General features: G+C 45.5%; 1 protein-coding gene across 3 annotated transcripts in view; it reads left to right on the forward strand.

Moving 5' to 3' along the window:
- The window catches only part of SETBP1 (SET binding protein 1), a 344,559-nt gene that overhangs the window by 246,788 nt on the left and 82,944 nt on the right, over positions 1-14,827 (forward strand). For all 3 annotated transcript variants that reach the window (XM_045527911.1, XM_045527909.1, XM_045527912.1), the window contains exon 4: positions 61-3,520. In XM_045527911.1, the coding sequence (XP_045383867.1) occupies positions 61-3,520 (3,460 nt within the window). The remainder of the gene's footprint in view (positions 1-60; positions 3,521-14,827) is intronic.

Genomic DNA, 14,827 nt, shown 5'->3' on the forward strand with positions numbered 1-14,827 from the left:
AACATGCTCATCTTTGTTTCTCTCTCTCTCTCTCCCCTCCTCCACTCGACCCACTCTTAGGCTTACGAGAGGCCCCAGAAACACTCAACTCTCCATTATGACACAGGCCTCCCACAGGACTTCACCAGTGACACCTTAAAACCAAAGCACCAGCAAAAAAGCAGCAGCCAGAACCACATGGACTGGTCCACCAACTCTGACAGTGGACCCACCACTCAGAATTGCTTCATCAGTCCAGACTCTGGCAGGGAAACTGCAAGCACCAGCAAGATCCCAGCTCTTGAGCCCGTGGCTTCCTTCACAAAGGCCCAGGGTAAGAAAGGCAGTGCAGGGAGCACGTGGAGTCAGTTGTCTAACAACAGCAAAGATCTGCTCTTGGGGGGTGTGGCTCCATCCCCAAGCAACCACAGTCCACCAGCCCCACCCAGCAGCTCTACCGAGTGCAACGGGCTTCAGCCCTTGGGAGATCAAGATGGAGGAGGTACAAAGGAGCCCCCAGAACCACCCACTATGGGCAGCAAGAAAAAGTCCAGTAAAAAGGATGTAATAAGTCAGACCATACCAAACCCAGACCTGGATTGGGTCAAGAATGCCCAGAAGGCATTTGACAGCACGGAAGGAAAGAGGGAAGGCTACTCTGCAGATAGTGCCCAGGAAACATCACCAGCCAGGCAGAACGTGAGTTCCATCAGTAATCCAGAAAGTGACCCAAGTCATGTTCGGATTACTATCCCCATCAAGGCACCCTCGCTAGATCCAACCAGCCATAAGAGGAAAAAGAGACAGTCCATTAAAGCAGTGGTAGAAAAGATCATCCCAGAGAAAGCTCTGGCTTCCGGAATCGCTATGAGCAGTGAAGTAGTTAACAGGATACTTTCCAACTCTGAAGGAAATAAGAAGGATCCCCGTGTCCCCAAGTTGGGTAAAATAATAGAGAACGAGTCCTCCTCGGTTGGCCTGGAAACTGGTGGAAATACCGAGAAGGTTGTCCCCGGAGGTGTGTCTAAGCAGCGGAAGCCACCCATGGTCATGACGCCTCCAACGTGCACAGATCACTCTCCATCAAGAAAGCTGCCAGAAATCCAACATCCAAAATTTGCTGCAAAACGGAGGTGGACGTGCAGCAAACCCAAACCCACCAGTATGCTTCGAGAGGCAGTCATGGCCACCTCTGATAAACTGATGGTGGAACCCCCGTCTGCGTACCCCATCACCCCATCCAGCCCTCTGTACACCAACACAGACAGTCTTACTGTGATCACTCCAGTCAAAAAGAAGCGGGGACGACCAAAGAAGCAGCCTTTGCTCACAGTGGAGACAATTCATGAGGGTACTTCCACCAGCCCAGTCAGTCCCATCAGCCGAGAGTTTCCTGGCACCAAGAAGAGAAAGAGACGACGCAATTTAGCGAAGTTGGCCCAGCTTGTGCCAGGAGAGGACAAACCCATGAGCGAGATGAAATTTCACAAAAAAGTTGGAAAGCTCGGCGTGTTGGATAAGAAGACCATCAAAACTATCAACAAGATGAAGACACTCAAGAGGAAAAACATCTTGAACCAGATCTTGTCGTGCTCTAGCAGCATTGCTCTGAAGGCTAAAGCTCCCCCGGAGACCAGCCCCGGGGCAGCAGCCATTGAAAGCAAACTGGGCAAGCAGATTAATGTCAGCAAGAGGGGAACCATCTACATTGGCAAGAAGAGGGGCAGGAAGCCAAGAGCAGAGCTGCCACCCCCATCCGAAGAACCCAAAACAGCCATCAAGCACCCAAGGCCTGTTTCTAGCCAGCCGGATGTTCCAGCCGTGCCTTCCAACTTTCAGTCACTTGTGGCATCTTCACCAGCAGCTATGCACCCACTTTCAACACAGTTAGGTGGGTCCCATGGCAACCTGAGCCCAGCCAGCACCGAAACCAATTTTTCAGAGCTGAAAACTATGCCAAATCTCCAGCCCATCAGTGCTCTTCCAACCAAAACCCAAAAGGGAATACACAGTGGAACCTGGAAGCTGTCTCCACCCAGGCTGATGGCCAACTCCCCATCACACCTTTGCGAGATTGGCTCACTGAAGGAAATAACGCTGTCCCCTGTGAGCGAGTCCCACAGCGAGGAGACAATCCCCAGCGACAGCGGCATCGGGACAGACAACAACAGCACGTCTGACCAAGCGGAGAAGAGTTCAGAATCCCGACGGAGGTACTCTTTTGACTTCTGCTCCTTGGATAACCCAGAGGCCATTCCGTCCGACACCAGCACAAAAAACCGGCATGGCCACCGGCAGAAGCATCTCATTGTGGACAACTTTCTGGCCCACGAAAGCCTCAAGAAGCCAAAGCACAAGAGGAAACGGAAGAGCCTGCAAAACCGTGATGACCTCCAGTTCCTGGCAGACCTGGAGGAGCTCATCACCAAGTTCCAGGTGTTCAGGATCTCCCACCGGAGTTACACCTTTTACCACGAGAATCCATATCCCAGCATTTTTAGGATTAATTTCGATCACTATTACCCGGTGCCATATATCCAGTATGACCCGTTGCTCTATCTTCGTAGGACTTCAGACTTGAAGTCAAAGAAGAAGCGTGGTAGGCCTGCAAAAACCAATGACACCATGACAAAGGTGCCTTTTTTACAAGGGTTCAGCTACCCTATTCCCAGTGGAAGTTACTATGCACCCTATGGAATGCCTTACACATCAATGCCTATGATGAACCTTGGTTACTACGGTCAGTACCCAGCTCCTCTGTACCTATCGCACACGCTCGGAGCAGCTTCCCCATTTATGAGGCCAACAGTGCCACCACCTCAGTTCCACACAAGCTCCCACGTCAAGATGTCTGGTGCAGCTAAGCATAAAGCGAAGCATGGAGTACACCTGCAAGGACCCGTTGGCATGGGCCTCGGTGACATGCAGCCATCCCTGAACCCTCCCAAGGTAGGCAGTGCCAGTCTGTCCAGCGGTCGGCTCCACAAGCGGAAACACAAACACAAGCATAAGCACAAGGAAGACCGGATCCTAGGGCCCCACGACAACCTGAGCGGTCTCTTTGCAGGCAAAGCCACAGGCTTCTCCAGCCACATCCTCAGCGAGCGGCTGGGCGGCGCAGACAAGGAGCTGCCGCTGGTGAGTGAGAAGAACAAGCATAAGGAGAAACAGAAGCACCAACACAGTGATGCCGGCCACAAAGCTTCGAAGAGCAACTTTGAGGTGGACACCCTGTCTACGCTGTCACTTTCCGATGCCCAGCATTGGACGCAGGCCAAGGACAAAGGTGACTTGAGCAGTGAGCCTGTGGACTCGTGCACTAAAAGGTACTCTGGCAGTGGCGGGGACGGTGGCAGCACAAGATCGGAGAACCTGGACGTGTTCAGTGAACTGACCCCTTCGAGTGACAAGTGGGACAGTGACATGAGTGGGAGTAAAAGGAGGAGCTACGAAGGCTTTGGGACGTACAGGGAAAAGGACATCCAAGCCTTCAAGATGAACCGCAAGGACAGAAGTTCTTATGACTCCTCCCTGTCTCCAGGTAAGGCCAAGTTTGTCTTCAGACTTGGACTATCTAGTTCTCTAACTGCTGGGCTTTGCACCTCAGAAGCCAGGCATCTTTGGCACATTGTGTTTGCTAGTTTACAAAGAGGTAGGGATCAAATTAAAATGGGTCTCCTCACACATGTGAGTTTGCTGCACATTTTGTGCATTGTTTACATGGTCTTTACTGTCTTTCCTCTTTCCTGAGGCATCACCTGAGAAACTGTGGACCCAGAGGCAGGCCCAATAGCTGCCTAAGCTGCAACCGTGCCCATGACCGTTATGTTTTTTGTTAAAGTTGCTGTTCCTAGGTCCTCATCTGATCTAATGGTATAGTTTGCTAGTTGGATAAAGGTTCCAAAGCTTGCTGGGAATACCAACAAGATCCCAAGAATTCCAAGGCTGGAAGGAAATATCTAGTTTATCTGGTGTGCTGGCTCCAGAAGTCACACATCCAAGGTGAGAGGTCCATTGCAGAGACACTGGAAGGTAATGACCAATGAGTCCCAAAATCTACCTGATCAGGGAGCCACAGCCCTGGGCCATATTGTTTTGTTGTTTCCATGGGCATTTGATAAGCTAGCCTGGGCACGCCTCCAAAGTGAAGCCTTGACTACATTCAGATACTTGTCATTTCCCTGCCCTAATGGGAAAGGGCTGAAAGGTATTGTATGCCTCCTGCCCCCAGGAGACCTTACCACTGTGTCTCTTAGCATGTCCACTGGAATGGGATTTTGCTCCCTAGTCTAAACTGCAGTGTTGGTTGCTACTAGAAAGACCCTATTTCTCATCAGTGGCTGGTAGAATTTCCTGGCTAACCTCCCCCCACACACAAATCCTTCCCTGTGCTAGGGAGCCTCACATTTCTGCAAAAGTATCTCCTTGTCCCTGTCCACACCTTACATAAATGGTAAGACTCCTATACAAGACCTGAGAAGTTATTTATTAGGAAAATAGTAGAAACTCCTTTCCTAGGAGTTTCAGAAGCTAAAAGAATTTCTTGTGTTCCACCATCCCCAAATAGTATTAAACCCTCTAGTTGAATCTTTGTTTTAAGGGATGAATCATCCATGTTTAAGGTTCGGGTTTAGTGTTTCACCTCTGGCAGTAGCGGGGATAGTGGCAGCACAAGATCGAAGAGCCTGGATGTGTCCAGTGAATTGCCCCCTTCAAATGGCAAGTGAGACAGTGAATGTACCACTCACCTGTCCTCTCCCTTCCCAGGAATCCTGTAATTCGTGAAGATAAGAACAGTCTATTCATGACATTTTCTAGGCCAGCACATTTCAGGAAGAAATGTGATTATGAGTTAGAAACCACTTAAAGATTGCCCCAGATTGCCACTGGTCTGTGCGTAGTTATAGTGGTAGATGCTCTTCTTGGCTAATGAAGAGACCAATTAGCAGTCACATCTCCTGCATTTGCTGAAGGTGATAAACGGCCCACACTTCATGTCTGCCAAAAGTGGATGTGCTCATCTGGGAAGGATGAAGGTGTTTGGTTTTGTGCAGAACCCAGGTTAAGGCTACCTGGACAGGAGGCACGAGATTAAACTTGCATGTGAGCAATACTATCGATATCTCTTTCAAAATGATGAAACTGACCTATGGGACCTAAACTAACTACGGACAAGGGCTGTTCTTATATTTGTATTTTCTGGGTATTATTTAGCTAGAAAATAATAATACTAAGTTATTGCTAAGAACCTAGAAGCAAAAATTCTAACATAACAGACCTTAGCAGCAAGATCTCGGTTGTTGCATGTGAGGTTTCTCAGCGGTCTTAGTGGGATGTTTCTGTGCCCAGACTGTTTTGCTGGGTGCTGGCTGACGTTCCCCAGCTGGGGTTCACCTCCAGTCACTGTGTGTATCTCTGAGGGTGCTATCATCGGTTTATTCAAATTCTCCCTACCCCTCTCCCATCTTCTCATTTGACCTTCAGCTAGTCACATGAAATGGGAAGAAATAGACACTATGACAAAGTCATGAAAGAAAGCTGGATTCAGCCTGAAGAAGTGGGAACTAGGTTCAACTCTGTTATGAACTCTTGGTGTAGCCTTCAGCATGGTGTTCCATTTCTTTGGGGTATTGTACGTCCATTTGTAACTCAGGTTGGGCCTGATGTTTTGTGTCTAGTGTGTTTCAATTCTTTTTTTTTTTTTTTTCTTTCTTTTTTTTTTTTTTTTTTATTTCAGCTCATCATGGGGGTACATAAGTTCAGGTCATATACATTGTCCCTGTCCCGCCCATCCCCCCGAGTCAGAGTCCCAAGCGCGTCCGCTCCCACTCTCCAGACAGTGCGCCTGTCACTCACCATGTATTCATACCTCGATCCCCTCCCCCCCCACCTCCCCGGGTCTGCACCCTCAAGCATGACCATTCCCCAGAGGGTGCGCAACGCACTCGTCATGTAGGCATACACCCATCCCCTCCCCCCACCCCCCCATCCCAGTCTGATATCCAATTGGTATCCTTCCCTGATGTACATTTAGGTGATGATCAGGGAAACCAGTTTTCTGGTGAGTACGTGTGATGCTTGTTTTTCCATTCTTTGGATACTTCACTTAGTATAATGGGTTCCAGCTCTCTCCAGGAGAACCAAAGAGATGTCGTATCATCGTTATTTCTTATAGCTGAGTAGTACTCCATGGTATACATATACCACAGTTTACTAATCCATTCGTGGATTGATGGGCCCTTGGGTTGTTTCCACATCTTTGCGATTGTGAATTGTGCTGCTATAAACATTCGGGTACAGGTGTCTTTGTTAAAGAATGACTTTTGTTCTTCTGGGTATATGCCCAATAATGGAATTGCTGGATCAAATGGTAGGTCTACTTGAATCTGTTTAAGGTATCTCCATATTGCTTTCCATAGGGGTTGCACTAGTTTGCATTCCCACCAGCTGTTTCAATTCTTAAAGCCACTTCATATACATTTCTTCATAACGCCCTTCCTGCAATCTCAGAAGGCAGGTACTTTCATTCCTGTATTACAGATCAGGAAGCTGAGGCTCAAAGAGATCAAATGCACTGCCTAGGTTCAGAAAGCCATCACTTCTGATTCTAAGTTGAGGACTTTGCCCACTGAGTTGAAGCTTGGCTGCATATCACCCAGCTTGTGGAGGAGGAGTCTTGAACACAGCTGCTGGTGCCCAGCTTAGTGCTCTTTTATGTCACCACTGCCCTTGCTCTGAGAATCCCGTCCATCAGATTGCATGCCCTTCCCCAGAGTGTCTGCACAGTGATTATGTGACGGTTGCAGAAGAGAATAATTAAGGAAGGAAGATATCTCTTTATTTAATTCCCAAACAATAAAGTAGGAACTCTTATCGCCTAACCTTTTCTAAATATCAGCCTGGAGACATGTACATGATAGGGCTTCCCCCTCTGTCCTTACTGAAATCCAGTCCTCTGAGTTATTTTTGCACAGCTTTGTGCCTATCTCTGTGTTAAATGAGTTTATTGTTTCCCAACACTATTAGTGAATCATAATTGTTGGTGGCTTCTCCTTCTCCTTGAGTTATGCCTCCTATCCCTGTACATCTTGAGTCTCTTACAGAGAGACTCCCTGTCATTCCCCTCTCTTCCAAGCCTTGGCCTTTCCTTGCCTATATCTCAAATGTCTCCTTCATTTCTGAACCCCCAAAGCTTAAGGAGAAAATGTCTTTAGCAGCCTGTGGACCCCAATGTCAGTGTTTGTCGAAACTCCCTGAAGAACATTTGCCTTAATGTGATAATGTCAGTGTTTGTCGAAACTCCCTGAAGAACATTTGCCTTAATGTGATGTACCCTGAGGAGTGCCAAGCCCCATGGAAAGGCAGGAGGCAGGTGAGATGAGGCCAAGGTTACCACCAGCGTTAAGATCTTGAGAGCCGTTATCTGAGTGGAAGTGACAATTCAGCTGGGTGACATTGAGGACCATGATTGGAAATAAGCATCTGAGCTTTCCACAACTTCTCTCCCTCCACCTTTTCCTTCTCCGCTCACTCTGAATTCATTTCCTTAGCATCTGAATGTCCTATTTCACAGGAGGTATCCTTCCCTAAAATAGATACAGCACAAATATGGATGTCATCCTTGAGCTTGTTGAGGACCAGATTTAGGAGCTGTGTTGAGAGAGGGCTTTGAGCACTCCCTGAGATCAGAGCTGATGAAAGGCACCGTCTAAATGCAAGTCATCTCCATCATGGAGAGCCGAATTAGAGATCCCACTTAGCAATAGCACTTGCACACTCCATTTCCTCTTTCCTGCTTGGAAAATCACTCATTCTCCCTCCCTGCATCACCTCTGTCCCAGCAGATGCCTGCATTGTCTTGTTAGGCCCCTTGTAACACACCTAGAGCTAGGAAGTCACAAAGACTCCTAATCTGTTTTTGTTTTTTTGTTTTGTTTTTTTTTTTTTTGGTATTTTACTCCTTATGCTTTTGTGCTTTCAGAAGGTGGTGGCTCTTTTGCCCTGTTTTCTAAATGCATACCATCTGTTAAATGTCCATTTATAAAAATGCTTGCCTGGGGCCAAACAATGGATAATTAGTGAGCAAGTGCAGTCTCAGAATCGGAAGAAGCCTTAACAGCCCGATTTGAGCCTCTCTGTCACCAAGTATCACCATCTCTTGCACACTGACATGCATCAGAGTCTCAGAAGAGCAAACCTGTCTGGGGTTGACAATGCATAGTCAGATTGATGCCACGTGCCCTCAAAGCCAAGTTCTCTCAAGGCAATGGAAGAGGTCTCCAGTGTGAATGATGTTCTTCCTTTTCAGACCACTTGGGAACCATTTCTGCATACTTTAGCCAAACATTATGCCAGGTACTGAGACATAGTGACTCCTACTATCCATACTCCTATTAAATTATGGAAAAACAGTGAGAAGAATAAATGTATTTGTGTTACCTGTTAGTCCAATGCCACTGTTAAGCAAGGTAGCCATCCTCAGTTCCCAGATGTCAAGTACTTTCCTCATGATAAATGCATGCTGAGAACTAACCCTGAGCTCACCTCTCAGGTATCAGAATCCTGCTGTGTGAGTAGCTGGATTCCCTGGAGCCTGGCCCACTCCACCCCTCCTTGTGGCTTCTGTCTTGCCCTTTGCCAGCTCCTCTTATTGGCACTGTGGGCATTTTGGGAGGCAGTCTCTGCTGTCACTCACTGGCAGGAAATGGATGCCCAAGCCAAGAATAATACAAAGAAAACCTCCTCCAAGCACTCATCTAGATGCAGGAATTAACCACATGGATGAAATGTCATGAAAACTATACAAGAGAAATATGTAAGGAAAGTTTTCTAAAAATGGAATAAAAAGAAGCTGAGGGCTCACGGGAGGAGAAGGTTAGGACCAGGGAAAAAAAGAGAATAAAAAGTAGAAAGCTGATGAAGTGTAGTCTGATTAACCTTAATCCAGGTTGAATTCTGGGTCCTCTTGGGGCAAGAGATGAAAGATTAATTAGCTAATGGCTGTCGTGTGGTTTAAGTGGGATTATGAGTAACCGTCCAGATCTTGTCTCCCACACTAACCAGCTGAAAGATGTCTTCTTCTTTTTGACTCTCAGTTTTCCTCAGTGGGACTATGACAATAAAGGTTCTAACCAGACCTGATAGTCTAGGATTCTAAAAGTCTTAAATTTATACAACGGAATTTGAATATGAATGTACACATATCACATGTAGGATGGGAAGTTAGGAATAAAATGTACAAGTTATTGGCCACATTGGCCAACTAATTAGCTGTTCAATGAAATTTGAAGACAGCTACCACTGGTCCATGGATAAATCTACGTGACTCATCCCATTCATGTTTTGCTTCAGCTACTTCACTTAGCCATTTTATCTCACCTTTCCAAAAAGTGGAACTCCTTGTATCTGAGTCCCACCAACAAATTAGCTTTCTTCCCTTTGTGCAGGCTGAAACCATACTCATCATCTTAAAAACAAATAGATTACAGCACTAATATGACCAATTGTATGGGGACAGACAAAGCACACCTGAATTTATATTTAGACCCAGAATTAAAAGAATCTTGATAATGTAATACAAATACCTCATTTTGCTCATGAACATACTAAGGCTTAAGAAGGTCAAGTGACTCATCTAATGATACATATCTAATTGGATGAAGAACTCAGACTGGGAAGTTTAACATCAAGAAGAGGGAAAGGGAAAAGGGGAGGGAAAGAGAATAAAAGGGAAAAAAAAAAACAAAGGTGAGTCATGGGAGAGATGTTAAGCTATATGTTTTCTTTTGCTGTGAGCTGTTGTAAAAGGTAAGCATCTCTTTGACAATAATTTGGTTTCCAGGCTATCTCTAGGGACCCATGTTTGGGACTGGAAACGAGCTTTGCGGGCTCTGATGGAAGTCATTTTTTTTCCCCTTTCCTGTCTTAACAATTGCACATACTTATTTTATTGAGCCTCCCAAGGTTCCTCCTAAGGTTTCCTTTTGGAAACCAGGAATTAATCAAATTAAATGGTGTAACCCATAACTTTCTAGCAATGAAAAAAAAAATTTTAGACTCACAGCATCTCTTTTGCTACATTGAAATCAGAAATCAAGCAATTCTGCCTTTGGGGCATGAAGTCCCCAAGCCATTTATCTTCCCACAGTTGGCAAACGTTCTCCTGTCCTGTTGGAAGTTTTTATTTATATCTCTGTGGGACTGGGGAATTATGCAGATTCAGGTGTGGGTGCAGAGAAGTTACAATTGTGACAGACTTGGCGTGATGTAACATACAGGCTTTCTTGGCCACAGAGATCAGCAAGCGTGCTTCCAAAGGCTGGACTGTCACTAGGCAGAGATAAGGAAGGTGCCTTTGGAAGGAAACTCCAGAAAACCATCTCTTCACTCCATAAATGAAAAAGTGACTGAGTCTGAATATTTGTTAGGACTGTGACCTGAGCTTGAGAGCCATGATAGCACTTAATGCAAATTGACAGAATTCAAGGGGAAGTGATAAAGATGAGAAAATTTTCAAAATTATTTGTCTAGGGCCTGGTATGCATAAGGCTTGGTATAATCTTGGGAGGAATTCAAAGATGAGTAATTCAATGCATTTGCTCTCAAAGAGGTTGCAATCCAGGAGGCTCCCCGGTAACCCAGAGGAAAAAAACAGCTGCACCTCATCACATTATAAAGCAGACTCTAAGGGCCATCAGAAAGTCATGGAAAAAGGTCCGGGGTTGTCCAAGGGGTGGTGAGTTGTCTCCCTGTTCTCAGTGTGAGAGAAGACATAGGACCTGGAAATACTTCGTAGTAGTTGCCTTGTGAGATGGGTCTTGAATGATGGAAGTGAATTTTGGAGAGTAAAGTTGGGGAAATGGAGTGGGAAGCCTGACATGGAACCATGTAATTAAAGGTATTTAGGTGGAAATACCCAAGAAACATTTGGGAAGAGGTGTGTAGAACAGTCTTGTTGAAGTTTGGATCAGTCGTTGGGGGATCATGGCAGATAAGGTAAGAAAAGAATGTGGTCATGGGTTGGAAGCTCTTTCTCCCACACTCTGAGGCTTGTGCTTAATTAAGCAGGCAGTGGGAAGCCACTTTTTAAACAGGCAAAATGATGAAATGATCAAATTATACTTTGTCTTTCTTCCCTGACCGCTCCCTTTCCCTAATCTTGATTGGGCAAGCTTACCCCATCTCTGTGCTCTTCATTCTGTATTGTAATGATCCACTTGTTTGGATCATACCCACCCTGCCTTTCCTCCCGCATGCCTCCACCCCCAGATTATAACCATCATAAAGGCATCATTATCTCCCCAGGTGCTCCAGCAAAAAAAATATATGTATATATTCATAAGGAGTCATCCTTGATTCATCTCTCTCCCTCCTAGCTAAAGTGAAAAATGATTCCAATAAGTTGCCACCAGGCCACTGAGAGTGGGCGCACATGAACAGAACCACAGACATCAGAGAGAGAACCTGATGTGCAGGGCCAAGAGTGGTTCAGGCAGCAGCTGTTCAGAGCTAGATCTAGAGATTCACAAAGGAGAGAATGAGAGGGATTGAAGAAGAGAGGGTGGCAGGGAGGACCTTGGGGCCTACCTTAAAGAGAGAGGCAGAGTAAGAGGGGATCAGAGGAGGCAGAGAAGGAATGCCAGAAACTGGAGAAGAATGAATTTAAGAAGAAAGGAGTGATCATTAGGGCCAGAAGTCACAGAGAGTTTGCAAAGGATGAGAACAGATGAGAAAATGTGTGAGCATATTGGTGGCCCTGAAGACAACAGAAAAGTTAAACATTATTTAGTGTCTCATATGTTTAAGGCTTGATGGGCTCTGTGCCAAATCCAAACGGCAAGGAGTTAATGAGTAAGTGGATGATGAGAGAATGGGCTGCAGGTGCAGAAGGTGGACACTCTGTTGTTCCTCTAGCAGTGCCTCAGCTCCTAAGGAGACTTTGTTTCTGAAGTCAGCCCTAGATGAGAAGCGGCAATCCCATTCTCAATAGGCCTTAAGGCTAAGTTTCCTCAATTCTGGGAACAGAAACACAATGCCAGAGTCCCTCATGCTACGTCCTTCCCCCTCCCCAAGAAGGCCATGTCTAGAAAAGGCAAAGGTTATAGTATTTGAAAACAGGCAAGAGATTCCAGGCCATTCCCCACTTCCCTGCCCCGTAGACACCCCGACACTTAACTTTGAATCATGATAATGACTATTTAAAATCTCTTCTTTGTGGCACCACGGGTATTGGCTGTGCATCTGTGAATGCATGGAAGAACCATCCAAGTTATCACAAGTTCTAGCAACGGATCTGTTCCTGAACATTGACTATGTACAAGGTATTATAGACTAAAGCCTAATTGTTGGTCTTCAGAGCTCTTTACTCATGGAATAAAGTATAGATGTTGGTGCATAAAAAGCTTGCACTCTTAAAAATGATCGGGAGCTCTCTAGTCATATAGCATAGTGCCGGGAAAAATTAGGGAGACCAGAAGAAAAGAAAAAGCAAGGAAGAGGAAAGACTAAGTTAGCATGCGTGAAACAACTGGAGAATAAATGCAGACCAAGTTAAATCCATGCTAACTTATTGGGCAACAACAGGAGCTGTGGGGGTCCAGGATCGGGAAGGATAACAGTGTTCAGTGAAAGACAAAATCCAGTGCAGAAGCTTAGGGAGTGGGTGCGCGGTGAGTGAGTGCTGCAGGAGCAGAAGTGAAGACATGTGTGGGGTACAGGAGGGCACCTGGCTAGATCAAAGTTAGCAGTTGAGTGGAGATGGATTTTTAAGAGGCGTAGCTGCCCCGAAAATGATGTGGAACTGCATCCCAGAGGAAGGGAGGATACATTGACATTCAAGGATGCTGAGCATGAAGGTTGTTGAGCTTGGTGCTCGGTGCTGGGTGAAATGATGAAGTACCAGGACACATGCCTGTCCTCAAATACCTTACAGAGCTATCAGGAGACAAGAGATGGATATAGACACACACACACAAAGCAATTAGAGAGAATAATGGGAGTTTATACATTTAATGACTGGAAATAAAACCCATTCTACAGGAAAAAAGGACCCATAAAATAACTTTCAGAGTAATAAGTTGCATGTTGTAAAAGCAAGTTGTATTGGTGTTTGCCCTGTTACAGAAGGATTCAGAACAAGTTGGAAAAAAAGGAGGCTGCATTAGGGGGGGTTGAGAGAGTACAGCAGGCAAGTCCCAAGAGCTGTGATTTCCACACTCTTCAGCAAAGGGGCTGGGAGATTGAGAAGGTGGGCAGCGAGTCAGTAAAAAGATGGGGTTCACCTTGTTGATGGAGGATCTAAGGATCCAGAGAGATAAAAGGCTTACCCTGAGGCTACATCACAGCCATCCCTTATATCAGATCAGGGTGTTATGCTTTTCAAAGCACATTTTCTCACTTTCATTTGATCTTCAAAATCCAGTGAGGTCTACAGATAGGTGTTGCTTTCGCACTTGACAGACAAGGAAATCAAAATCCAAAGTGACCCAGCTAGTTTTTTTGCACAGAAATTGCTGGATCCTAGGTTTCCTGAATTTTCCCAGCATCACCTCCCTTTTCCCTCCCTCTATGTTTCTTCAGTGTTTGACAAGGTCAATAGTGTGATTCAGCTTCTGAGTTAGCCCTAAAGGACCCTTGCCAGTGGGTTAAATAGTGGAGCCCAGAATAAGGCACTAGCTATCAGGAAATTTAGTCTTTGCTAAAAATAGTTTTTGTGTAATGAAAGGGAGCTTTTTGGAGCCAGTGTTAACCCACCCCAGGATGTGAGGCCAATTCTGTGTGTAAAGTCTTCATCTCACTTGGGGACAGAGACCTTAGAGGGAGCATGGATGTCCTGAAAAATCACAAAGCAGACACAAATGGAGAACATGCATGTTTTTATTCACTAAATCACAAGATGCTGAAACTGATATTTAAATCTTTGTTTTTTATTTTTTAAAAAGTTTCCTACAATTTGAGGGACCTTACACATCTACTACTGAACATACAAAAAACTGGCATCTTGTGAGTGATAGTCACTAAAAATAAAAACAGAGTGCAGTAAGTCATTAAGTTTGGTGCTACATCTCAAAAGTTTGGGATGTCGTCAGAGGGGAGACCATATGCCACTTTGAATGTCCACCAGGAATTGGGCTTTTGCACGAGGGATCAGGCAAAAGAGAATACAAAATAAATCTCCCAGGAGATTTCCTAAATCTCTACGGGCAGCACAAGCATCATGGGGGGTTTGCTCAAATAGCTGAAATAGATTGTCTCCACTTTTCCTCCATTATTTTGCTAATTTCAATTGATATTAGTTATAACAGGAAAATATGTCCCAGTGTGTGTCCTTGACAGGAGAATCCTGTTTCTGGGGGTCTTCTTCTGACACTGGCAAGGACTGAGAGTATAGGCTCCCTGAAGTGAGTCCCCCAGGCTGGCATGTCAGCTCCCCCTACTGAGTGGGCATCCCTGGGACCCCAGAAATACTTCACTCATATGGGCTGACCTTCCACTAGGCCAGGGTTGCAACTTCGGGGTCCAGAGCAACGCTTCTCTATTTCGTTCTCATTTTGGTGATCCTTTTGGCAATAATCGACCTAGACCAAAATTCTATTGCATCCATCTCCCCTCACAGCTCTTACTAAATAAATATATTAATTAGTGAAATGGAAAAAGAAGAATGTAATATCTTTTCATGGAGCACCAATGAAGGCAGCCATAGACAAATGAATAATTGATGTCAGATGTAGAAATATTAATTCCCATTGCACCAAGTACAAAATTATCTGACTTAAAAGACCCTCCGTTGTCCACCCTTACAGGTCTCACCTTGTTTCCTGATCATTTTCATCTTATTCCCTCTCTGTGA

Source organism: Lemur catta, chromosome 16 (assembly GCF_020740605.2).
Source record: "Lemur catta isolate mLemCat1 chromosome 16, mLemCat1.pri, whole genome shotgun sequence".
Lineage (NCBI taxonomy): Eukaryota > Metazoa > Chordata > Mammalia > Primates > Lemuridae > Lemur > Lemur catta.